The sequence below is a fragment of the Coniophora puteana genome, assembly GCF_000271625.1.
Source record: "Coniophora puteana RWD-64-598 SS2 unplaced genomic scaffold CONPUscaffold_5, whole genome shotgun sequence".
In the NCBI taxonomy this organism is placed as follows: domain Eukaryota; kingdom Fungi; phylum Basidiomycota; class Agaricomycetes; order Boletales; family Coniophoraceae; genus Coniophora; species Coniophora puteana.
The window spans coordinates 517,828-541,173 of NW_006913057.1; the positions used below are offsets into that span (position 1 = coordinate 517,828).

A 23,346-nucleotide genomic window follows, 5' to 3' on the forward strand; every position below is an offset into this window, starting at 1 on the left:
TTCTAGTAAATCAGTGTATTCACGATACGACATTTTAAGGAAGGAAAACGAAACTAGATATTAGTCTACTATCTGTTTAAGAGTATGTACGAGCATGCGATGTCTTTCTCTCAAGCAAAGTGCTGCTCTCAGCTCACTCTCCCCGTCATGGATGTCGGAAGTGATAGCTTCATCAATACAAAGCTCGTCTAGCAAAGGCGCGAAGTAGTTCGCGTACACCTGTGCTGAAGGATACATGGCTATAGGGAGAGAAGGCCGGTCCCAAACGCGCGAAAACAGAGCGGACAACCGGCTGTCAGGCTGGGGACAGCTCCGCGGATTTGCTCGGTCCGCAACAAGCGAGTTCAATGGAGAATTGACATCATCTTGTAACCCACGTTCGAGTGCCGCGATGGACCCCTGGGAGTTACAGCCACGAACACTGAGGCGGACCATCCGACTTCTTGAGGTGAAGAGCGACCAAAAACGGCGCTGCACGCGAGCTGAGCGCGTGTCAAACCCATCGACATGAACGACAGGAAAATCGTCATAAGGAAGGACACCCGTACAAGCGATAAGTGCGCTGAACGCGGAGGCCTCAGAGGCGTACGAGCTGTCTTCAATCAAAAACTGAAGTTCTGTTTTCCCTCCCGTTGAGGATGACGAGCGCCGTCCCCAGGAGACTACCAGCCCATACCCTTCGGCAGTTCGTAGCTGTCGGAGGGACAACTCGGCCTGAGAAGAGGAAATAGCGAAAGGATGGGATTGCCAGCGTCCATTTGCGGTACTGCACACCATCGAAAGCAGGGAGCCGGGGCCCTCCGGCGCGCTCGTGTACGTAGAGCAGGGGTAGCGGCGAGCATGAAGGCGGGTGTTGAAAGGAACGTCGATGAGGTTGAAAAAGGCATTGATCGTGCTAATATCGTCTTCGATATAGATCTTCTCAACACTCGGGCTACTTTCGCGGATAGGAATCCGGCCGTGTCCAAGACCTACGACAACATCCGCGGGGATGGTAACCGAGTTCACTAGGCTTAATACCTTCAATGTCTGGGGCAGCTGAGCGACGAGGTCACCAAGTGTCACACCAGTGAGAGGCTTCCTGGAGATGATGCTCAAAGTCGTCACCAAGCATGGCACCGCATCGACCACAAGAGGAAGGGGGATCTGTACACTGAGGGATTTTGGAGCGTACGAAAAGACGCGTATCGCAACGGGGGGAGGCAGGAATGAAAGAAGGGTAAGCCAAAAGGCCGCATCATGAGATCTGACGTCGTCCGTGCGCAGCACGTTCACCACAGCGCAGCGGGCGCTCTGGAGCAACGGTACGAGCTTGGGATCATTCGGCGGTGGAACAGGCCACTGAGCGCAGTGGACAATGAGGGCCTCGTCTTGCGACCACCGGACGACACTGGAGATTAGACCCGATGACCAAGAAAGGGATACAGCCTTCCAGAGAGATGGACAAGTTGTTGCGACGGTTCGCCAGTGACGGCAGACATGTACCAGTGACCAGACCTCCTACTCAGGCGGGGGAGTCATCATCTCGGAATTTCCAACGTGAATGAGGGAGAGGTGGAGACGGAAGACATCCAGAAGGAAGCTCCGGGGAAGCTCGATGCTTTGGGATGAGTCGTTGGGCATGAAGGTAGAGCAAAGGTCGAGTGACAGTCTAGAAAACGCTGTGCGAGCATTTAAATAGACGCACTAACCGAACCCGACAGGAAATCAGGGTCGTAAACCTATTGTCCATGAATGCATTTGTGAGCCAAGTAAGGGCCACTTGATTGATGGTCCACGAGGAAGATTTGGCTAATAATCGACACAGAACTACACAGCATTAATTCTCACGTAAACATCTGTAAGGGACGCAGTGTGCGTGCCCAGACAGTACTGCCACTACAGGCAAATGCGATAATTCTGGATCCGAAAATAAGGAGGAAAATGCACTGGAAAGTAAATATTTTCCTCCATATTTCTCTTTGACCAATAGAGGCCGAAAAAGCTTCATGTTCCGGTGAATTTTCAGGCGACAAAAACAAGCTTTCCTTCCATTTATGGATGTTAAGCGCTGGCGGAGATTCAATCTCTGCTTCAACCTGCCTTGTTTGGCCTCTTGGCGCACCAGAAAATGATAAATTTCCGCGTGCTTATTCCTCGCCTGAAAATCTGTAGGAAGATGTTTACTTTCCAGGTCATTTTCCTGCTTATTCTCGGGCACAGAATTAGCGTATTTGCCTGTAGTGTGCCTTCATTGTTTCTCGCCAGAACACGTCTTGCTTCGACATACGTACACTACAGGCAAATGAGCTAATTCTGTACCCGAGAATAAGCAGGAAAATGACCTGGAAAGTAAACATCTTCCTACAGATTTTCAGGCGAGGAATAAGCCCGCGGAAATTTATCATTTTCTGGTGCGCCAAGAGGCCAAACAAGGCAGGTTGAAGCGGCAATTAAATCTCCGCCAGCGCTAAATTGATATAAATGGAAGAAAAGCTTCTTTTGGTCGCCTGAAAATTCACCGGAACATAAATCTTTTTCGGCCTCTGTTGGTCAAAGGGAAATATGGAGGGAAATATTTACTTTCCAGTGTATTTTCCTCCTTATTTTCGGGCCCAGAACTATCGCATTTGCCTGTAGTGGTACTGCCCCGCTTCGACCCTATCAGCCCTATCTGATCGCTTATACACGTTCCTGATAGATGCTCTCCCTCGCTTTCCGAACGCTCCGCCTCTGGCGCTTCGACCCTTGTGCTTTGGTTTTCGACCCTTTCCCGCAGCAAGACCGCGTCCCTTTGCTTTAGCTTCCTTCTGTTCTCGTGCTGTTACTTTGATCCTAGCCCTGTATGACGCTACCGCTTATGTGTGCCACACGCTCATTTTGCTTATATTCTCCCGACCCTTCTTCTCCTTGTAGCTGGCTTGGGAAACGTGACAATACTCCTCAACGTCGTAGCTACTATGTGTGGAACTCAATCCTATTTTACTCCCTCGAACTCGATTTCGGTCACGGTCTTCTCTACCACTCGTTCTCTCTCTACTTTGCACTACTCACACCAGCTTATACCACTGTCATCTTCCCGCTTATCGGCAGCATGTCGTATACATCATAGACTACCATCCAAAATCGTCAAGTTCTCATGAAACCCACTATACATATTCCTAAAGCTAATCCCGAAAGAACCCCAAAGAGAATGATATGGTGTCCATCGCTTAGTTTCCAGTCCAGACAGCAGGTCCGGGGATAGTGTAGTTGGTAACACCGGAATTGCCATAGATGTTGATGTCGACACCGGGGTCACTCCTTCATCAAAACATCTTATCGAAAACGATTCGGTCAACCACAACGAGAGATACGCACATGGAGTAAGCGCCGGGGAACTTGACGAGGTATTCCGAAGAAGGGCTGGCTGTGCCGCTGCCAGTGATCTTGAGCTGCGCACACTCCATGTAGAACTGAGGCACGTTTGATTGGTGGATCGCGAGCAGCTCGTGGCGGATGAAATAGTCGCCGGCTGCAAGGGACGAGGGGATACTGGTCGTCCAAGAGCTGTTGTCGTTCACCATCTCACCCATACCCCACACACCAGTGGGCTGATCGCCAGAGATGAGACCAGCCTCTTCGATCTTGAACTAGTGTAGACGCAGTTAGAGATATGGCTGCGTTGGTGTAGACACGAGCTTACCCATTCCAGGTCCGAAGTAGTGGCGTCGGTGCAGTCACCGTTGCAGTTCGCCATATAAACCATAATTGGCCCGATGGTGTGGGGCCATGGGCTAGTGACAACGGTCAACATAATGGTCAATGCTCTGGAAGTGTGCGTACTTGTTCCAGTAGGCGATGACCGTGGAACCAGCTGTGGATAAACAAAGGTACTGAGCGGTGTTCAAAGGTACTTTACGCGTAAAGCTTACATGCAGCAGTAGCATACAACTGGTCAGAACCAAGGTTGGCGCCATTTGTATTGCAAGACATGTACGAGTCGGTGGGATCTTGGATGGGATCATAGGTGTCCCATTCACGCTGAATACTGGACTGCCCGACGGGGGTATTGTACGGGACGAATCTATCGTGAGGATCGCCCAGTGAGCGGATAAACTCGAGCAGACGTTAGATACGACATGCCCGTTGTAGGTAGTCCCGGCTATATTATAGCTGAGCACACCGCCGTGCGCTGTCACCTGCCAAGAGTTCTATTCGTTGACGTCAAAGTATCAAAGGGAGGATTACGAACCAAGGAAACCTGGGTCAGCGCGGCCAGAGTAGCGAAAGCGGCAGAGATCTTGAACATGGTGTACAAAGTTTGAGAGGTCAGTTCCGCCCTTTAACAAACTGAACGCGGAACGCTTATATGCCTTTGAGCAAAGCAAAGAGCTATTATTGTCCTCAGCGACATGAGTTTCAAGGAAAATCCATGGGCTAAATGTCGGGTCACCAAGTGCGACGATGGAGAACCTTCGGTCAGTGTTCTTATGGGGACCACCAAGAGGCTATACGCGCATATGACAAAAGACGGCCAGGAACATATCACGAGTGTACAATGATCCGCGGCAAAGTCACTTGCTACTAACTGGCACATGTCAAATCAATGAAGCAGGCACGCTGAGGCATTTGACGGAATAGAAGACTCACGATACCATTCATTTCAGACGTCTTAGGAACATGGGACCTTGCGGTACCAGAGCTCCTCCTAGAGATATGTTCCCACGGCGCTTGTTCGTCGGAAAAAGAGAGATCTGCATGGTTGAAACCCACTATGTTCAGGTCATCGAACGTCTGGCCGTACGTTGGTTACCTTTGAATCTTCAAGACAGCGATCGCACGCACTCTCGGGGAGGCATTCCTCTGGCTGTGTCCAGCACAAGGCAGCTACTTACTTCCGAAGCTAGCGCGTGCGACTGGGACCCGGAGGAGGAGGATGTGCGCTCGGACGGGCTTCTCTATTTTTCTGCGTGGGAACGTATGGGAGATGCCGACGTCGGCACGAATGCCTCTGTCGCCTCAACGCCACAGTGCAGAAGTCAATCTTTACTACGCAAGAGCGGGCTCATATACATGGAGGTTGATTGCAATTTGATGGTTTGGCTCATGACATGCCAAATGGGTACCGTATGTTCAACTACTGCATAAACACAACATGCCTTAATTAAGCTTGGTGGGCTACCCTTGGGTCTAGCAGCTGTCATCTTCGCGGCATAGCATTCTGCTACACGACCGGTGAATTCGTTCCACTATTGGACATCTTGGATGTATTACTCGCGAACTGGTGATTTACGGCTGCTTTATGTATGAAATGGTAATGCAAGATAGAAAGGTTCTTGGGGAAAAGTCTCGTGAGCGCACTTCTGACGATCGGCGTCAAACAACATTCTTACAACCTCACGGCGGATGTTACAACATGTTCGTTGAAGGCATGAGATAATAGAGAGAATAATACAACAGCACACAACCGACTATGATGCTCAAAGAGAGCGGCGCTCAGTTTCGTCATTAGTTTCCGGGCCAAACGGGAGGTCCGGGAATAGTGTAGTTATCAACGCCAGGGTTGTTTGAGACGCTGATGTTGACTCCAGGGTCAGTCCTGCATTATTTTTGACGTAAGAGATATGTATCGCGACAACAGAAGCGATGCTTACCAGGAGTAAGCGCCGGGGAACTTGACTAGATATTCCGACGATGGCGTCGCAGAGCCTGAACCGGTGACAATGAGCTGCGCGCATTCCATATAGAACTGCGGATCGTAGGGTACGTGGATTGCCAGGAGCTCATGACGAATGAAGTAGTAGCCAGGAGAAAGCGACGAAGGGATGTTACTCGTCCAGGAGCTGTTATCGGTTACCATTTCGCCCATTCCCCATGTCCCGGACGGCTGGTCCCCGGAAATGAGTCCAGCTTCGTCAATCTTGAACTAAGTTTTCTAGTAGTTGGAATTATATAATGTTAGGCGAATGTCACTGTAACTCACCCATTCCAATGTCGAAGTATCGGCGCTGGTACAGTTTCCGTTGCAATTGGCCATGTATACCATAAGAGGACCAATAGTGTGAGGCCAGTCACTGGTTCGCCGTTAGAACCTACTGGAATCAACCTGAGATACATCAACTCACAGTCAATACGCGGTAACCTCAGAACCAGCTGATAATGAATGTAAGTCATATCCTCAAACAGTATATCCGAGGCTAAATTTACCTGCCGCTGTAGCATACAGCTGGCCAGCCCCGAGGTTGGCGCCATCAATGTTGCAAGACATCTTCGCGTTGGTCGGGTCCTCGATAGGATCGTACGTGTCCCATTCGCGCTCAATGCTTGACTGCCCAACTGGAGTTTCGTATGCCTCGAATCTGACCGAAGTTAATTTTTTGGATGCGTCCAGATAGAAAGAAATGGTATCTCACCCGTTGTAGTATGTACCAGCGATGCTATAGCTACGCACACCGCCATGCGCGAGAACCTATGAAGACTATCATTAGTATGCTCAAAAATATCCAGAGCTGCAGCGAATACCAGCGAAGCGTAAGTCAAAGCGACCAAGGCGGCGAAAGGGGCAGAGAAAACCATCATGATGTTCGAGTGTGATCGAGTACAACTGACTCAACCTGGAGTTGACACGGCGACAGCGTGAACGTTTATGTATTTTCAGAAGTCGCCATGGGAGTTTGTTTTCACCTCCTGGATAAATATCGGTTTACCTGCGGTGACAAGGAGGACGTTCGGGCAATGTTTGTATTGAGGAATTCTCGGGAGACGGAGAGCGACCAGGAACGGGTCATGCAATGAGTACGGTGGGAATTTCCGTTAAGAGATTGCCTATAAGCTATCCGACAGTTGGCAGCTTATTTGAGGGAGATAATTGTGTTTATTAACCCCGTGCTTGGCAATGTTAACTACTTAGAACACCCCTGCACATAGCGGTATGAGATCCGGACAAACTTCAAATCTTCGGGCTTGTTCACAGACCAGACGCGTCACATCTCATGATAAGAGATTTTCCGACAAAGACCAGAAAGGATCGCAGTAGAATAATCTCGGGAGAAGCGCTAGCTTTTGTGATGAAAGCGCTAGGAACAGCATGCCTTGGGCCTCACGTGGGTCGCAGAAATGGATTCCAGCGGGCCGCGGAGGAGTATCGTGGGTGTAAACGAAGAACCGTCCGCGTCATCTCGATTTACGAAGGTACTGTATTACTGACACAGCGAGATCCCGACACTGTAGTCCTACACTGCTGCTACTTACGTGACGCTTGTTAGTGCCCTTAGTCTTCGGTGAGTCGCTCTTGTGGAGAAGCACACCAGTTTTTCAGTTTATGTCGATTCGGGATGTCTGTGTGCCATTCGTCAAAGACATTCGCAAGAATTGCATTATCACCAAGCCAGCCTCAAGGAGAGACAGAGGAGAGAGGAATCACGCCATAAGCTGGCTCGGGACACGGTTCATCGCTGCGTTTGCTGAATTTGTAGCTAGCAGTACCGACTACATTGCAACTACGTGCCACGTTCAAGAGCCCATAAAGATACAGACAGACAAATTACGCTTTGCCATCCAAATCTTTGAGTCTACCATCAATGACAGGAGAGATCACCGGAAGGTCGTTCTCCACCGTGACTTCTTCCTTCGTCTCTGCCTCAGCATCCGATCCCTCGACCTTCGAACGCTTTACCCGAATGGAGAATGTCCCCTCAATCGTGACACCCCTCCGCCTTCGCTCGTAACCGTCCACCAGACCCATATCTTCGTGCTCCGCGACTTTGAGCGCAAACTTGTATAACGCCGTCGATGCAACCCACTTGAACGAAGCAATGACAGTCTGGAGGGCCGCATCTGCAAGGTCAGTCACCGAGCTGTGAACCGCGTCAACCCTGTCGGACACGTTCTGCGCGAGGTTTTGTGCTGCCAGACGACTCGATTCGGCGGTGTCCGAGACCTGACGACTAAGGTCCTGCGCAGCGCGTCGGCCCGACTCGGCGCTGTCGGAGATGTGGCGCGTGAGATTCTGCGCGGAACGGCGACCTGCTTCAGGAACGAAGCTACTCGGGCTGGGGAGCGGCGAGGAGAGGCCGGAAAGAGACGAAGAGAGACTTGAGCTGGAGAATGGGGACGAGACTTTCTGGAAAGGGGACGACTGTCCAGGACTTGTGAGTGGCGATGAGCTCTTTGAAAAGCTGCCGAACTTGGGCATCTTAGGCATGTTTGGTATCTTCGGAACGTCTACCTTGGGCAAGTCCGGTAGCTTAGGAACGTCTGGTATCTTGGGCATCTTCGGGAGTTTGATGGTAGGCACCTCGAGCTTCGGAAGCTTCAACGACGCCCTAGCTTCGGAGACGAAACTGAATGTCTCAGGAAGGAGGTCCTTTGGTTTCGCTCCTGGATCATGCGATACCTTGTTCACGAAATGAGCCCCTGAAAACGTATGTGCCAGTGGTAAGTCGCTGCGTTTGTTGTAACCGATCTTCGCTTACCGAGCAAGAACTTCCTAATCAATGTGCTTTTTGATTGGCCATTCTCACCATCGATAATGAGCTTCTGATCCTTGAGGACATCATAGCCGTCTCCGCCCTGTGCCATGTACTCCCCCACGGATATGAGATACTTGCGATCGGAGGTACGCCGAATCTCTTCCTTGTCGACGAGCTTGAGCTTTCCGTCGGGACCAACTTCCTTAGATTCTTCCTGAAGCCAGATCCCCTGAACGCGGTTTCCGGACTCATTCGATGACTTCCACTCCACTCGGAAACCGGATATTGCAGGAAAACGACTACAAAAGGTTATGTTGTGACGGTCAGAGGGCAACGAAGCTTGACTCACCCTTCCTGAACGGGCCATTTAGAGAGTCCAGATTCCATCGCTGTCCATAGAGCATCTCCGGTCATCTCGGCAACGACTGTTGGATCGGTGAAGGGCAGCATTTGCATGAGGTCGCCGAGGGTGATTGGTCCTTGATTAGGCAGAGTTACCCCATGAATTAATGCACGAGCATGATCAGCTCACCTTTAGAGTATGTGGCGTCTCCTCGAATATCCCCCGTACAAACAATGACACCGTCTACTGGTGGATACCCGGACTTTTCGAGAACGTCGTTATACGCGGGCCTGAGGCAATCCGCGATCCAGTTTCCAACAGCTGACTGTGAAATGACTTTAATACCTGGATTATGAAGAAGATAGAGGGAATATGCACGAGCCTCCCCAGTGCGAACAGTCAGAGAGCGTGCATCGAGCTCCACTTCACTAATCAGGATAGGGTCTGCCATAGCTGCGTTGAGCTCAGCGAGCTCTCCATCGATGATATTCTTCATGTGGGGATCAACGGCTAGGTCGCCGGTGGTGACGTGTCTCACGCCTAACATGAAGTTATCAGGGTCATGAGCAATTGGGACAATCCCTGTACAACGAAGTGAGCTCACCCTTGATCGACTCAATAACCTTTCTCCTGACGCTTCCAGGCGGGGTATCCTTGAGCGTCAACGTCACCTCGCTTAAGTCTTGGAAGTCCGTCCCGCTTTTGATGATGAGCGTGTCGCCTTTGTCGGTCTGTGCGTCGAGGTTCGTTTCGTTGACGTCGTAGCCATCCCACGATCGCAAACCCTTTGAGATCCAGTAGATATGATCGTGTCCTCCAAGCAAAATATCCACTCCATGCTGTGAGATGATATCAGTACCGGCCTGCGCTTTAGGAGAAAGCGCGAAGAGTTCTTCAGCCATTTTGATATCCTGGTGTGATGTCAGCAGAGTGCACGTCGTTACGAAACAGCAGGTCTTACATTTGGAATACTAGTGCACGATAACGCTTTAAGCTGACGAAGCACACTGAAACCGGTAATCACTCACCGAGCATGCGTCAGGGCGAAGACCATGTCACATTTGTGAGGCCCCGCGGGGTCACGAAGCACTTTGGAGAGCTCCAGTCCAACTTCGGTCGTGTCCTTCCATTCAAAGTTGTCTGGCCAGCCCGTAATAGTTGCGATCCACGCCCTTTCGCCGCTCCAGTCAATAGGAGAAGTCCGTAATGTGAAGCCACTTACTTCTCCACGAGACCTATGAATCCTATGCGTACTCCGGACTTCTCCAACACGTGGAACGACTTCATAGGTTCCGGAACTGAGCCAGTGTTCGTATCGATGATATTGCTGAGGAGCCAAGGCTATTCAAGGTTATTTACTTCGAAATACGTTAGAAAGCGAAGAAGACTGACAAAGTTTGTCGCTTCAATAAGCTCAGAGAGTCGACGATACCCTAAGCACGAGTCAGCAGCGCACCTATGTTCAGTTATAGCAAACACGTACCGAAGTCAAACTCATGGTTTCCTGGATTGATAGTGAGCATATGCGTGAATTTATGATGAAAAAAAGTGACCTGCGACGCTGATTTCGACGTCCAGTGCATTCATGACGGATGCCTGTTGGAAGCGTCAATAAACCTTGCATAACCTCAGAACTCATCTTACCATATGTCTTCCCCTGGTGACGGCGCTCTGGAATGACGGTGAAAACGTATCTCCAGAGAAGATCGTCAACCCCTCCTTGATGCCATCCGCCGCCCACTTTTTCCTGACATCAGAGAGCATCGTAGCGAACTTCATCACGTCGACGTTCTGCTCCTTGCCGTTTATCTGTCCCAAATTAGAATCACATACAGTGAACTCGAATGAAACAATGTCCTACTTTGAGCTTTTGGTTAGAAACCTGGTACACGTCATTGAAGTGAGCGATCTTCAACACGTTATTTGAAGCGCCTGTAGAGGCTTGGCTGGGATTCGTCTCCGGTTTTGGTCGAGAATCAGTGTCGGATCCCTTTGTGCGCCAAGCCTCGATACTCTGAGAATATTGCTCCCACGTCAGGCCGCCTCTATCGACGGCGCGGACGAATACTCCTTGCATTGACCATTAGCTTCCAAGCTCAGATGCCATATAAATCTCAAGTACCCTGATTCGACACGTCACACTCTGCTGCCCTGTCAAAGTAGACCTGAAATGGATCATTCGGTGTGTCAGAACTAGATGTAAGAGCAAGTTCACCACGCACCATGTCCTTGAAATCGAATCCACTCCAACCATGTATGCGCTGAAAGTGCTTCGTCTTAGGCTCTGTGATAAGCAATGAATCAAAAAGCACTCCTTACGAAAAAAGAGAAATCTACCGTCAACCACTTCGTCGTATCGGACCATGTGGATGATCGAGCCAGCTTGGCTCGTTTTGGGATCTATAGCATGGAAGTAATACAGCGCCCTATCACATCTATGTCGCAAACCTTGAACACTCTTTCCTGCCAAATTTGACGATGAAACCTACAGAGCTTTGCTGTCCGTTTTTGAGACGATTGCGAGAGAAGCACCGTTCTTCAAGACGTCGTTTATGACTCGCGGGATATCCTTGAACAGTGAAACGGTGTTCTGGACATTGCTGAACACGCTATCTCAGCATGTCGTAGTATAATAATACATAGGGGCTGACCTTTGGTCTCGTAGAAGCCAGCTGTCGATGCGTTGGATGTTATCTGCCAGTTTCTTAGGCGCGCCCTGCCCTTTCCCCCAGAGTTCTTCGCGGAGAGAACCTGAAAACAGCACACCGCTAAGCCCTTCATAAGTGAATGCTTCGATATTGAAGGCAGGGACTTACCTTGTCTCGAAGGCTACGAGTTTCGGGAACATCTTGCAGGTCTATTCGTTCGAAGGGTTTAGTCGCGGACGCCGGTGAAGATGCGGTTGAGGGTTGCAAGCAAAACTATCTGTGCGTCGACCCGCTGGATTTTATCACACTTCTCCACAGGAAGAGTATGTTCGGTCCGAGGGCGTAACTACAATATCGAGCTCAGAACAGAAACGGGGATGATTCTGGGCGTAATCGAAACGTTCTTACCGACGGACAACTAGACACCAAGGCCCGGCACTCAAGCGCCAGTAAGGCACAAGTGATCGGAGTGTAGCCATGCAATCGGGTATAGTTAACCTTTCACGAGCTCGACAAGGAACAGAGTCATCCGAGTCGTTCCCGTTGTCCCATGCGGCAATTTGAACCTTATGAGTGATGCAAACACAGCTAGGTTGATGATAAAGTTCTGGCCTGATCGATGTGAACGTTATTGACGCCTGTATCAGAGCACAGGTTGCGAAGCACGATACGGGATATCGAAAACGCTGCAATTGCGCCGTGACGCAAAAGAACAAGTATCCGGATAAAAACGTGAGGACATGTTCAGGGAGGACCGCCGCGGAGTTCAATCAAGCTGGCGGAGTATGAAATTTACCCCATTCTCCTCAGAATGCTTGAAAGCTTGGTTGAACGATCTTGATTCTTCGGTGAAGTCCCGAAACGGGGTTCGACTCCTGAATGCGGATATACATTGGGAACATCTCGCAGATAATTATGTACATACGGTGCGATAAAGAGGATCACAGTGATCGGACTCGATAGCGAAAACGTTCTTGACGCTTGCGCCCTAAATATCGAGCGGAAACACCCTCAGATCAAGTCGATACGCATGCCGATTTTACACAAATTTGGCTCAAGTACTGTCGGTGACGAGCTCCCATCCGTGTACGGGAAACGAGTCTTTCTGTTCTGCTGTTTACGATACTTCAGACCCAGCTTCGCGGCTTTGTATTTCCAGATCGTCGCTAATTAGTGTACACAAGTCAATCGAATACGTTTATTAAAGTGACCATTGTAATTTAAGGTATCAGGCTCGAATATTCTCTCTGTATTTTCTAAACTCGGCCCAAGTCTCGTTGGGTACTTTGATGTTCCATGCAGAGAGCTGCTGCTCAAACGGCACAAACTTGCCTCCAAGCTGGATCTTCTCAATGACCTGCTGCTCGCTAAGCGGGATGGTCAACATTAGCGCATCCTGGATCTGCGTGTAGATAACCATCTCGTTCCATCTTCCGCTACCGATGGAAGGAGGCATCTCTGACATCCTCCAGTGACGCGAAAATAGGATGTAAGGTGTCGGAGAACCCCACCGCGCGGCCTGCGCGTCGCGGTTCTCCTGGTCCCATCCGATTTGGAACGCGGTCTGGGTGTGAACGTTGTTCAGGAATTTACCCTCTTCAGGGAACCAGATCTACCCGGGAGTCAGAATCGAACGGGTTCTTCAAGCGCCGAAGTACCTTGTTAGTTGCGAGAAACTTGTTCCTGTCTCTGGCCCAGAGCTCGCACACGTACGTCTTCGCGTTGGGTCCAAACGCATCCTGTTTGATCCACTCCGCGAAAAACTTTGCTCTAGAATATCGATGAAGACATGGTTGAAGCAGAGAACACGATCCTCACATCTTAACATCGTCGGCGACGTACATGGCGTAGCCCCACCGAGCGGATTCTGTGAGGTCGACGCGATGGTGTCCCTGTGTTAATAAGTTTACCGTCTGCTCGTCCATGCCAGCGAATCCAATGAACATCGGGTCCGAGTAGCTCTGCAGACTTTGACCTAAGTAAGGGCTTCTGATGGTCTGTAGACGACGCCAAGTGTCAATCCCCTCTTGATAGTTTTCCCAGGTTAGGCCCTTTTGATCTCGAGAAACCTGGAATGTGACGCCTTGTTTTGGTTTAGTCGCCTGGTTAGAACGGCTCAAGCGACGTTAATTCATACCTTCCACTACTCGAACCAGGTTATTCGTCGCCTCGTCATCAAAGAGAATCTGGAGACATGTAAGCACTTAGAGTCTTCGGGATTTGTAGTATACGGCGTTCACCATGTCCGAGTAATCAAACCCGGTCCACCCTTGTATCCGTCTAAAATGTGTGGTCTTGTCGTCTACTCGCCGATGAAATCCAGTCCGCAGTCACGGAAAAACAGACCTCACCATCGTAGACCTCGTCGAAATCGACCATATCAATGATGGGCTTCTTTCGGTCTGTTGCCTTGAACCACCAGAGAGCTCGATCACACCTACAAGGCACGCTTTCAACGGTGAGGAAAAGCATATCCGGAAAGTACACACGCAGGCTTGCTCTTGTTACGGGAGACGATCGCCAGTTTGGCACCGTTCTTCAAAATATCGTAGATGATGTCAGGTACTTTGCCGTACATGCCAATGCGCTCCTTATGGTTTCTGCATAGAAAATATAAGTAAGCTGCATGGACATATATTGTAAACGAGATGCGAACGTTCTGTCTCTGAGAATCCATTCTGAGCCATTCTCCTGCTCGAGGTTGTCCTCGAGAGGATTATACGCATTGCGTCCTTTTCCAAGCTTATTGATATCAAGCCATCCCCACCATATGGTCCAGCTATGAATGTCGCGTCAGCAACCAGTCTATGACAGCCTGAACCACGTACTCGGTGTCTAAAGCAACTAGCTTGGGATAAGACATGACAAACGGATGTCGGTCGAAGCCTTGTAAAGTGTTCGTAAGCCGAAAGTCCTGCGCAACAGCAACCTTGACGAGGTAACTGGTCTTATGTGAAGAAGTCAGTCGGCTCTGCAGGCTGTGAACGTACGTCTCATGAGCCAAATGTTGGGGTTGACGTTTGCGCGTTTCCTGAGCATCACTGCAAGTCTCCTGGACATCTTGAGAACAACGTTCATAAGAAGTTTGAGAACGTTCTTATCAGCGTCTGTCAGAACGTTATGGTTTAGCGTGCAGCTGGAACGTTCTCGCGGATCGCCGTAATGTAGCGTAATGTGCCTTGGGAGAAGTTCAAACTCCGGTTCTCCGGCCTCTCGCACACGGCTGTCGGCCTCTTTCTATTTTCTCAAACACTTCCATGAAGGCAACGCGCCCCCATTGGGGCGTACTAGGCACCATGCAATGAACACGGAATCTACATTTCTTGTGACCCGTGGCTTACTACTATACGTACCCAGCCTTCGTATTCAGCCAAGGTTGTTAAGGCTGCACATGTGCCTGCCTTTCATCCTGCCCTTTTCTCCACAGCACTCAACTTGACACCAGAGGTTGAGGTTGTACCATGATCAAACTCTACGCTTTTGAGTTAGAGTAAGATATTGCTTGGTTGTTTCTGGCGATTTATATGATCATTGAGCTTAAATGCACAGTAACGTCCTCTGGAGCGGCGTGCTGGACGCGACGCGGTATGGCAAAGGCCGAGGAGCATCCAAAGTCCCCGAGGACAACCTCCAGCTTCGGCTGGGTGACGAAGGGATCGTAGAGGATAGGAGGTATGTTCATGTCGCCCACTTGGAAACACTCAATCTTAGTGTACCTAGCAATCCTGAAAACTTCGTCATTCTGTTCCCGGAGGTGACGCGGGTTTTTCATGACATCGCGAAGAACAATCTGCAGATTGCGATCGTTTCGAATAATGGAGGCAAGAAGCTGTAAGTTCCCTCATTTCTGTCGTGTAAAGGGAAAGTACGTACTAAAGTGCCGCTACTAGATGCGACCGCGCGCTCTGGCTGTTCCGAGCGCCCGACAAAAACGCCTCAAGGCAATCTCTCACGACTTTCGTGAGGTACGATGAGAACGATGTTGGTGGGTTACGACCCTCACTTCTCTCCTAGCTCTTCTAACAATCTACACAGTGTCAAAAGTTGAAATGTTCAAGAACTTGAAAACATGGAGTGGCGTTGATTTCGTCGACATGGTATGTGATTTGCGCGTGCGCATTTGGTCGCTACATGACCGTTTCGCAGGTCTTCTTTGACTTAGATTGCGCTGAAAGCCAACAAGTTCAGCAACATCTAGGTGAGGCGTGCTTTTCCATTCTTTATATCGTCGGTAGAGTCAAAACTGACCGATTGTCAAGGTGTTCACGTGAAAACGATCGATAAACGAGATGGGTTGACATGGACAGACTACGTAGACGCTTCTCAGGGACTCGCAGGTGGACAGCCACCACACAAGCAGCCGAATGGGACTCCCGGAGGTCACATCCCTAGGCGTGACGATCCGAGACAAGATAAACCGCCACAAGAGCTTCCGCCATGTATGTTCTTCAGCAACAATTCAATACGACAATATTACTGAGACACAACTTTTACTGGTATGACAGTCTATGACATGCCCGCACTCGGGCGTACACTAGGATCAGGCGCTTTCTCGGACGTCTACATGTCCAAAAGCGACCCAGAAATCATCGTCAAGAAGTTGAAACACTGGAGACCAGGAATTCAGCAGCGCTTCGTCGCCATCTACAAGGTGGTCGAGGCTGGGCGTCCGTTTACGCCCGACCCTTCCCGCGACACCAAAGACGAAGAGTACCTATCACAGATCGCTTTGGAGCTACGCAACCTCCGCGCTGTCGGCGAGCTGAAGGGCCCTGCTGATCCTGAGCGCTTTTGTGGATGGTTCAGTATGAAATTCGTTCGCGGAAACCCGATTTGGGACAACGCAACGTATTGGCGCCACCCATTTGGTGTTCCTTTTCAGACCCTCCTTAAGCGTGCATTTCATCTTACTGTCGACGAGATTGAGTACTTTGTGAAGAAACATGGGATGGAACATCGGTAAGTCGCTGATCGCTATTCGAGATATCCTTTTCTCATTGGTCGTCAGAGACGCCCATCTGGCTAACGTGAAGTTCGAAACGAAAGGCGGTACGCTTGTGAGAGCACATGTCTTTGACTGGTGAGCCTGTTCCAGCTGCTTCGAGCAATTGGCTTAAACGGTACCCAGGGGTTTTGCGGCTCGCATGACATGGGACGGCCGCTATTACGTTCGCGCAAACGATACGCTCGTCTGGAACAGCGGCGAGGCAGGAGCAAAGTATACTCCGGACCAGTTCGTGAGTAAAGTTACATTCGCTTTTCACCAGCATCTGATTGTCCATCTCTCATAGAGGAAGTACTGGATTGAATGGATGGTGAAGACCGAGTATGAGGCACAGATGAGCAGGCAGGGGATCAGTCGAGAGGACGGAAGTAAGTTCTTGGCAAACCTGGACTGGTGGTTTGAATGGGACAAGTAATTGCATCGTTATCACACGCACAAACCAGGATGAATGACCTTTCTTGCTGAATGTGCTGCTATGCACGTGAAGAAGCGCTCGCTAGAGCATTGATGTCGATGAAATGCATCCTTGACCGTAATTTACCCGCTTCAACCTTGACAGCGTTCCCCCTGAGTTGCGTCTAAATGGTGTATACCTCTGAGTACCTATGCATTCACAGGGAGATAGCTACGCAGTGATCTATCCGTAAAACATTCTGCCACGCGTAGATTGTTTACTCTGGGAAGTTCACTTTCACTACACGCTATATGCAATGTGCGCATAAAAACAACGGAACCACGAGATGAGTGTCTAATATGTACGTATCAGCCATTACACGAGTACCAGTTTAGGACCAAGGCTCGCCCTGGCCCTTGAACTCGGCAAACATCTCTAATGACATCCTAATGCGCCAATTCTTGAACTGATGCTCAAATGGTGCAGACTTCGGACTGCTGTACATCTTGTTAGCGATTTGTTGATTGGTGAGCGGGATCGTCAAGATAAGCGCATCCTGCAGTTGTGTGTACACCACCATCTCGTTGAACCGTCCGCGGGGGATGTTGTTTGGCATGTCGCCCATCCGGCCGTGTCGGGAGAAGAGGATGTAGGGGGGCGGCGCGTACCACTTGGCAGCCTGCACGTCCCTGTTCTCCTGGTCCCAGGCGATCTGGAACGCGCTCTGGCTGTGGACATTGTTCATCAGGCTGTTGGTCTCGGTGAACCAAACCTGTTGTGGTGTTAGCAGAAGGTAGAGCTGGGAGCGATCAGATGTACTGCACCTTATCCGTGTCGAACCACTTTTGCCAGTCTCTGGCCCAGATTTCACATACATACGTCTTTGCGTTCGGGCCAAACGCGTCCCTCTTAATCCATTCGGAGAAGTAATGGGCGCTGAAGATAAAAGCTGAATGTTAGATGATGCGGTATCATGGGGACATTTGGACACTCACATCCTGATATCATCTGCAACGTACATCGCATATCCCCACCGTGCGGACTCAGTGAGGTCCACGCGGTGTCCTCCGCTTGTCAAGCGGTTAACAGTGTCTTCATCCATACCAGAGTATCCAAGGAACACCGGGTTAGAGTAGCTTTGAAGGCTCTGACCAAGGTAAGGACTTCTTATTTTCTGAAGACGCCGCCATGTATCCAAGCCCTGCTGGTAGTTCTCCCAGGTGAGACCTTGTTGATCTCGCGAGACCTGGAATGTGACACCTTGTAATCCGTCAAAACGAGTCCCGGAAATATTAGCTTGGCACGGTTGAGGCTCACCTTGGACCACCCGGACCAGATTATTGACCGCCTCATCATCAAATAGTATCTGCATTGGACAAAGGGCAGTGAGCGCTTGTAGACATGCTTGATACTACGCTGCAATACTCACCATATCCGAAAAGTCGAAACCCGTCCATCCCTTAATGCGCTCGAAATGCTTGGTCTTATCCTCTGATCAACCGTCAGATAATCAAACACATTGCGCTCGACGCTGGTAAACTCACCATCAACGACTTCGTCGAAGTCGACCATGTCGATGATCGGTTTCTTCTTTCCGTCTCTCGGGTCGACAGCGTTAAAATACCACAATGCACGATCAGATCTTCATGATTCGTCAGAGTAACACTTTGTATGTGAGCTGCTCATGTACTCACGCCCCCTTGCTTCTGTTGCGAGAAACAATCGCCAACTTTGCCCCGTGTTTGACGATGTCGGTTATGATGTCTGGCACCTTGCCGTATAACCATATCTTCTCGTTATGGTTACTAGATGGACACGTCAGAAGGAAGCCACATTCAGCGACAACGTGAGCTACCTCCTATCTCTGAGTACCTTGTCAGATCCGCTATCGTATTCGATGTTGTCTTCCGGGGGAGAATAAGCACCGTTTCCCTTCCCCCACTTGTTCATGTCTAGCCAGCCCCACCACAACGTCCAGCTACGAAATTGGTTAGAGAACAGATGTTGTGTGAAAAAAAGCCATACTCTGTATCAAGAGCGACTAGTTTCGGATAAGATGTCATGTCAGTAGGTCGATGCGTAGGACTTAGGCGGATGGAATTAGCCTTGTCGCATTTCTCTGCTTATTATACAGTCCAGGTACAGCAATTCTAGTGTTGACGACCCTGAACATTACTTATCTTGCTTGACTTGTGTCGGCGTTGACACTGCTGCGCCCCCGACACCAATACGGACAAGAATACCTTTTTCCGCTCAGCCCTGGTCCTTGTCCCATTAGGACAGAACGTGCATCGTGCATCCTCGTTTTTTTTTAGAACATTCCGACAGCGCCTCCAGCGCTTGCAACGTTCTCGGCGATCGCCGGCTATTGTAACTCACGCCACAAGAAGCAATAAAGTCATGGCGCGGCGTCAGTTTCTTGGGCGTCAAAAACGTTCCCCTCAGGGGTATTCTGCTCGGCACTCCACATGAAAACGCCGATGCGATGTCTCGTATGCTTTCCCAGTATTTTCCAAGGCAATGGTTCCATCAAACGGGACGAAGCCATTGTATAGCAAGAGAACCCGAGATTTCCTCCCTGTGGGCGGGATGTAATGATTAAAAGGGGAAACGGAACAGCGAGATGCCTCGTGGATACTTATTCTGCATCTCGCTTACACCTCTTCAGACAGACACGCGCCGTGACCTCCGCTACTCGCTCTACTCAACCGGTTATTAGCTACTAAGCATGCCTTTCCCAAAGCTTGTAGCATTCGAAACTAGGTACACAGACCTCAAATACCCTATCTCACATTCTCCATCTTATTCCGGTCTGCAGTGACGTCCTTTTCGCCACATCACCGAGCCTTCGTGACAGCGTTTGGGGGAAAGGCACCGGCGCATCGAACGTAATCGCGGACAATGTCGAACGCATCGATTGGAGACTTCTTCGTGATAAAAGGTATGCATCGCCTGTCAATCATCCGCTCGCCAATCACTGATGGTTTTTCCAGTAACCACCAAAACACCACGGAGCTGTACGAAGACACATCCAAGATCATCAGCGATGTTCTGAAGAACGGCGCGGAGCTTGCGATAGTCTCCCGAAACGACAACAAGAAACTGTAGGGACCCTTTCTTCTTCAAAACAACGTTGCCTATCTCTGATACGCGAATCGTAGTTGTGACCGTATCTTGTACTATTATCACACAACCGATCCCAAAACGCAACAGGAGAAGCCTATCATCTCTCTCGTAAAATATGACGAGGTATCTAACGGTCAGTGTCGCACGCGCTTGAGTCTCGTGAGTCGAAACTGAGCGAATCATGGTGTTTCCAGAATCTAAAACCAACCATTTTGAGCGTATTCATGGCTGGACTAAGTTCGCCTACAAGGACATGGTTGGACTTTCGCTCATTCAGTGAGACACTCTTGATTGACTATTGTTCCTTAAGGTTTACTTCAACAGAGAACCTGATAGCGAAATATCAAAACTGGGTACGGGATTTATTCTTGACCTCGGCACTACATGGTGTTTACACGATCCTTTAGGAGTGAAAGTGGTGGTCACTTATCAAGGAGGACTTACTTGGAAGCAGTATCGCGAGGGAATTGACGCATGACAGAGAGAAAACGGAGCGAGACATAGCGACAGAACTAGTGAACGCTATATACCGTTTATATTGTGCATGTACCAATGCCCATTACGACTAATCCACAATCCACCCTTCCCCGTGTTCCTTATAATCATCCACTGTATCCTTCGGCACCTTGATCTTCCACTCCTTGAGCTTTTGATCGTACCTCTCAAAGCTCCCCTTGCCAATCCTCCGCCCGAGCTCGTCCTCGCTCATCGGAATCGCGAGGAGCAGCGCGTCCTGTATCTGCGTGTACACGACCATCTCGTTCCACCGCGGACCAGCGCACAGCGCGGGCATGCCGCCCATCTTGAAGTGCCGCGAGAAGAGGATGTACGGCGTTTGCACGCCCCACTCCGCGATCTGCTTGTCGCGGTTTTCTTGGGACCACGCGATTTTGTGCGGGTTGCCGGATTTGACGTTTGTCATGAGGCTTGAGCGCTCTGGGACCCAGACCTGAGTGGGGGTGGCTTAGCGTATGTAGTTTTGCAATTATCTAATTACCGTACCTTGTTTGTGGCGAGGAAGAGGTCCCGATCGCGCACCCATATCTCGCAGGCGTACTGTGATCCCACGTCAGAATACACACCCACGTCAGGATGCACACTTCGCTTTCTAGCCCGTTTCCCGTGCAAAACTCTCAAAGTAAATTCATGACAATTATGTTTGGATCATATTCAATGTGCCATAACGTTTGTAGGGCCGGGTAACATCTGGATGACGAGCTACGAGTACTAGAAGGTGAAAAATGGGCTACTTTGAAAAATTTTAGAGCTTTATCAAAATTTACGCGCTCATACAGTTGTGCTATACAGCTTGAATAGGCCAAGGGTGCTAAGTACGCCTCTTGAGCTGACTTTAAGATACAATTGGGCATATCATAAGGGCAGGAACTCTCTATAACTTCAAATAGCTGAAGAACTCGCTCTCGGGATGTTATCACGCCCAATAGCCACCGTAACGCCGTTAGCGACACGCGATTAATGAACCCGTATTCCCTTTTTGGGGCTCGCCTAAGCCGCCTTCCTTCCCAATTTGGCGTGAACCACCGCCACCGGAAGCATTACAAGCCGTGCATTCTGACGTGGGTCCCCGATAACGTCCAAATTCACCGATCCTTGAATCAAGAGGGATCCCGCAACTTTGACACTTCAGGGATTTTTTGGATGAGAGCTTATGTCCGGACGGGTTTCCAAACCTAAATTTAGCACGATTGCATTTCTCAAAAATATTCCAGACATTTTAGAAATTTGGCCGTGTATTCTGACGTGGGATCACAGTACGTTTTGACGTCGCCAAACGCGTCTTTCTTGATCCACTCGCTAAAATACTTCGCACTGTCGAGATAGCAATCGCGTCCTGTCAGGCAGTCCGTCCGGAAAGCAGGTGAATAGAAGGGGACTCACAGCGCCGGATTGTCCGTGACATACGACGCATACCCCCACCGTGCAGACTCTTTCAGGTCTACCCGATTCTTCCCGCGCGTCATGCGGTTGACCGTCTCCTCGTCCATGCCCGCGTAGCCGATGAACATGCGCTTCGGGTAGCTGCTCAGATTCTGCCCGAGGTATGGGCTGTGGATCTGTTTGGAGCGGCGCCAGAGCGCGAGGCCTTCTTGGTAGTTCTCCCATGTTAGGCCGGTGAAGTTGCGGGAAATCTGGAAGGTGACGCCTGGGTCGGCGAGCGATATCCGGGCGTGTAAGAAAATATAGGGGTAGGGTGTGTGAGTAGGGTAGAACGTACCTTGGACTACTCGTACTACATTGTTTGCGGCAACAGCGTCGTACAAGATCTACGGGGATGTCGTGAAGATGAGTTTTGTATGCGCAAAGTGCTGCGTTCAGCGACGCACCATGTCGGAGTACTCGATCCCTGTGTTGGCCCATATCTTGTGGAAATGCACGGTCTTCTCCTCTAGAAGGCCATAACTAGTCAGCACCCCTGGCGCCACTGCAATATTACAACACTTACCGTCGTAAATATGATTGTATGCGACGAGATCAGCTATGGGCCTCTTCTGATTAAGCTTCTTGCTCCACGGTGTAGGGTCCACCGCCTTGAATAGATGTAGAGCTCTGTCGCATCTACAAAAATCAATAGTCATCGCCATGAGTGTTTAACTAGGAAATAAAGTTAAAGTGGGAACGCTCACAAGGCCTTGCTCTTGCTTCGAGAAACAATCGCGAGGAACGCGTTGTTCCGCATGAGGTCGTTGATGATCATCGGGACGTCGCTGTACATCGTGATGGTCCGAGAGTGGTCGCTGCAGCACCACGATGCATGATATGAGCCAAGACTGACTCATCGCAAGAACATTGTAGCTAAACTGAGCGCTTACCTTTTATCCCTGATCTTGAACTCGCTCTCGAGCTCGAGGTTGTTCTCCGCTGGGCACACGGCCCCGGGGCCTTTGCCGAATTTGTTGCTGTCGAACTCTCCCTGCCAGAACGTCCAGCTATTTCAACGGACTGTTAGGTTGATTTCATCGCTGAAGTGGATGCGACTTACTCTAAGCTGAGAGCAACAACCTTGGGAAACATGGCTCGGGGATAGGACTCGAGGTTCTATGTACACCTAGAGTAGGTAGAGGTTATGTCTGCGAGCGACGCGTTCCAGTGAGCTAGATGGCACATCGTATTATTGTGCTCTAGAATTTATAGGGTCGTCCATGGGCCCTTTCACATTACGTTCTCGAAAGAGAGCGGACTCACCATGACTTAAGGTCCGCATGAAGCTACGCTCATCGCGCGGCGGGACGGGGCTATGCATCTTGTTTGTATTCAAGCCCCGTCGGATTCACCTTCAGTTCGAAGGCGACTCTGCCAAGTTGCGTCCACGAGAACGTTCGTACCTGGCGCAGCCCTGCATGAGGGCGTCAAGAACGTTCTCGGCGTTCTGCGGTCTG

At 50.0% G+C, this 23,346-nt stretch overlaps 9 protein-coding genes across 9 annotated transcripts; 2 read left to right on the forward strand and 7 right to left on the reverse strand.

Annotated features, from left to right (window-relative positions):
- Positions 1 to 60: 60 nt before the first annotated feature.
- CONPUDRAFT_72197 (uncharacterized protein) lies at positions 61 to 1,623 on the reverse strand (the record flags this gene model as incomplete). Its single annotated transcript, XM_007769277.1, has 2 exons — positions 61 to 1,390; positions 1,505 to 1,623. 2 exons carry the CDS (start codon positions 1,621 to 1,623, stop codon positions 61 to 63), a joined length of 1,449 nt encoding a protein of 482 aa, XP_007767467.1.
- A 1,568-nt stretch (positions 1,624 to 3,191) lies between these two features.
- On the reverse strand, positions 3,192 to 4,270 carry CONPUDRAFT_89426 (glycoside hydrolase family 61 protein; the record flags this gene model as incomplete). The annotated part of the gene is made up of 7 exons (XM_007769498.1): positions 3,192 to 3,282; positions 3,340 to 3,611; positions 3,665 to 3,755; positions 3,805 to 3,835; positions 3,894 to 4,045; positions 4,105 to 4,160; positions 4,214 to 4,270. The coding sequence occupies 7 exons, from the start codon at positions 4,268 to 4,270 to the stop codon at positions 3,192 to 3,194; spliced, it is 750 nt and encodes a 249-aa protein (XP_007767688.1).
- A 1,199-nt stretch (positions 4,271 to 5,469) lies between these two features.
- On the reverse strand, positions 5,470 to 6,540 carry CONPUDRAFT_152717 (glycoside hydrolase family 61 protein; the record flags this gene model as incomplete). The annotated part of the gene is made up of 7 exons (XM_007769499.1): positions 5,470 to 5,560; positions 5,616 to 5,887; positions 5,945 to 6,035; positions 6,096 to 6,114; positions 6,169 to 6,320; positions 6,375 to 6,430; positions 6,484 to 6,540. The coding sequence occupies 7 exons, from the start codon at positions 6,538 to 6,540 to the stop codon at positions 5,470 to 5,472; spliced, it is 738 nt and encodes a 245-aa protein (XP_007767689.1).
- A 1,821-nt stretch (positions 6,541 to 8,361) lies between these two features.
- CONPUDRAFT_122316 (Metallo-dependent phosphatase) lies at positions 8,362 to 10,852 on the reverse strand (the record flags this gene model as incomplete). Its single annotated transcript, XM_007769501.1, has 13 exons — positions 8,362 to 8,731; positions 8,782 to 8,911; positions 8,965 to 9,096; positions 9,154 to 9,315; positions 9,380 to 9,686; positions 9,737 to 9,746; positions 9,804 to 9,947; positions 9,998 to 10,116; positions 10,168 to 10,208; positions 10,259 to 10,279; positions 10,329 to 10,371; positions 10,420 to 10,572; positions 10,637 to 10,852. 13 exons carry the CDS (start codon positions 10,850 to 10,852, stop codon positions 8,362 to 8,364), a joined length of 1,848 nt encoding a protein of 615 aa, XP_007767691.1.
- A 1,799-nt stretch (positions 10,853 to 12,651) lies between these two features.
- On the reverse strand, positions 12,652 to 14,483 carry CONPUDRAFT_143487 (uncharacterized protein; the record flags this gene model as incomplete). Its single annotated transcript, XM_007769502.1, has 9 exons — positions 12,652 to 13,035; positions 13,082 to 13,193; positions 13,266 to 13,398; positions 13,561 to 13,609; positions 13,770 to 13,860; positions 13,913 to 14,023; positions 14,080 to 14,202; positions 14,252 to 14,309; positions 14,414 to 14,483. 9 exons carry the CDS (start codon positions 14,481 to 14,483, stop codon positions 12,652 to 12,654), a joined length of 1,131 nt encoding a protein of 376 aa, XP_007767692.1.
- Positions 14,484 to 14,884: 401 nt separating this feature from the next.
- Positions 14,885 to 16,843, forward strand: CONPUDRAFT_72202 (uncharacterized protein; the record flags this gene model as incomplete). Its single annotated transcript, XM_007769278.1, has 11 exons — positions 14,885 to 14,913; positions 14,973 to 15,095; positions 15,135 to 15,254; positions 15,314 to 15,408; positions 15,459 to 15,520; positions 15,570 to 15,621; positions 15,683 to 15,862; positions 15,929 to 16,382; positions 16,432 to 16,503; positions 16,552 to 16,660; positions 16,715 to 16,843. The coding sequence occupies 11 exons, from the start codon at positions 14,885 to 14,887 to the stop codon at positions 16,841 to 16,843; spliced, it is 1,425 nt and encodes a 474-aa protein (XP_007767468.1).
- A 370-nt stretch (positions 16,844 to 17,213) lies between these two features.
- Positions 17,214 to 18,885, reverse strand: CONPUDRAFT_72203 (uncharacterized protein; the record flags this gene model as incomplete). Its single annotated transcript, XM_007769279.1, has 9 exons — positions 17,214 to 17,594; positions 17,698 to 17,758; positions 17,818 to 18,082; positions 18,140 to 18,188; positions 18,252 to 18,313; positions 18,367 to 18,464; positions 18,517 to 18,627; positions 18,678 to 18,800; positions 18,848 to 18,885. 9 exons carry the CDS (start codon positions 18,883 to 18,885, stop codon positions 17,214 to 17,216), a joined length of 1,188 nt encoding a protein of 395 aa, XP_007767469.1.
- A 665-nt stretch (positions 18,886 to 19,550) lies between these two features.
- CONPUDRAFT_72204 (uncharacterized protein) lies at positions 19,551 to 20,228 on the forward strand (the record flags this gene model as incomplete). The annotated part of the gene is made up of 5 exons (XM_007769280.1): positions 19,551 to 19,585; positions 19,641 to 19,763; positions 19,816 to 19,926; positions 19,984 to 20,081; positions 20,143 to 20,228. 5 exons carry the CDS (start codon positions 19,551 to 19,553, stop codon positions 20,226 to 20,228), a joined length of 453 nt encoding a protein of 150 aa, XP_007767470.1.
- Positions 20,229 to 21,847: 1,619 nt separating this feature from the next.
- On the reverse strand, positions 21,848 to 23,311 carry CONPUDRAFT_81516 (uncharacterized protein). The gene is made up of 6 exons (XM_007769335.1): positions 22,950 to 23,311; positions 22,780 to 22,896; positions 22,594 to 22,704; positions 22,413 to 22,525; positions 22,185 to 22,355; positions 21,848 to 22,112 (listed from the first exon to the last, which is right to left on the reverse strand). Exons 1-5 carry the CDS (start codon positions 22,979 to 22,981, stop codon positions 22,282 to 22,284), a joined length of 447 nt encoding a protein of 148 aa, XP_007767525.1. The 5' UTR covers positions 22,982 to 23,311; the 3' UTR covers positions 21,848 to 22,112; positions 22,185 to 22,281.
- Positions 23,312 to 23,346: the final 35 nt, after the last annotated feature.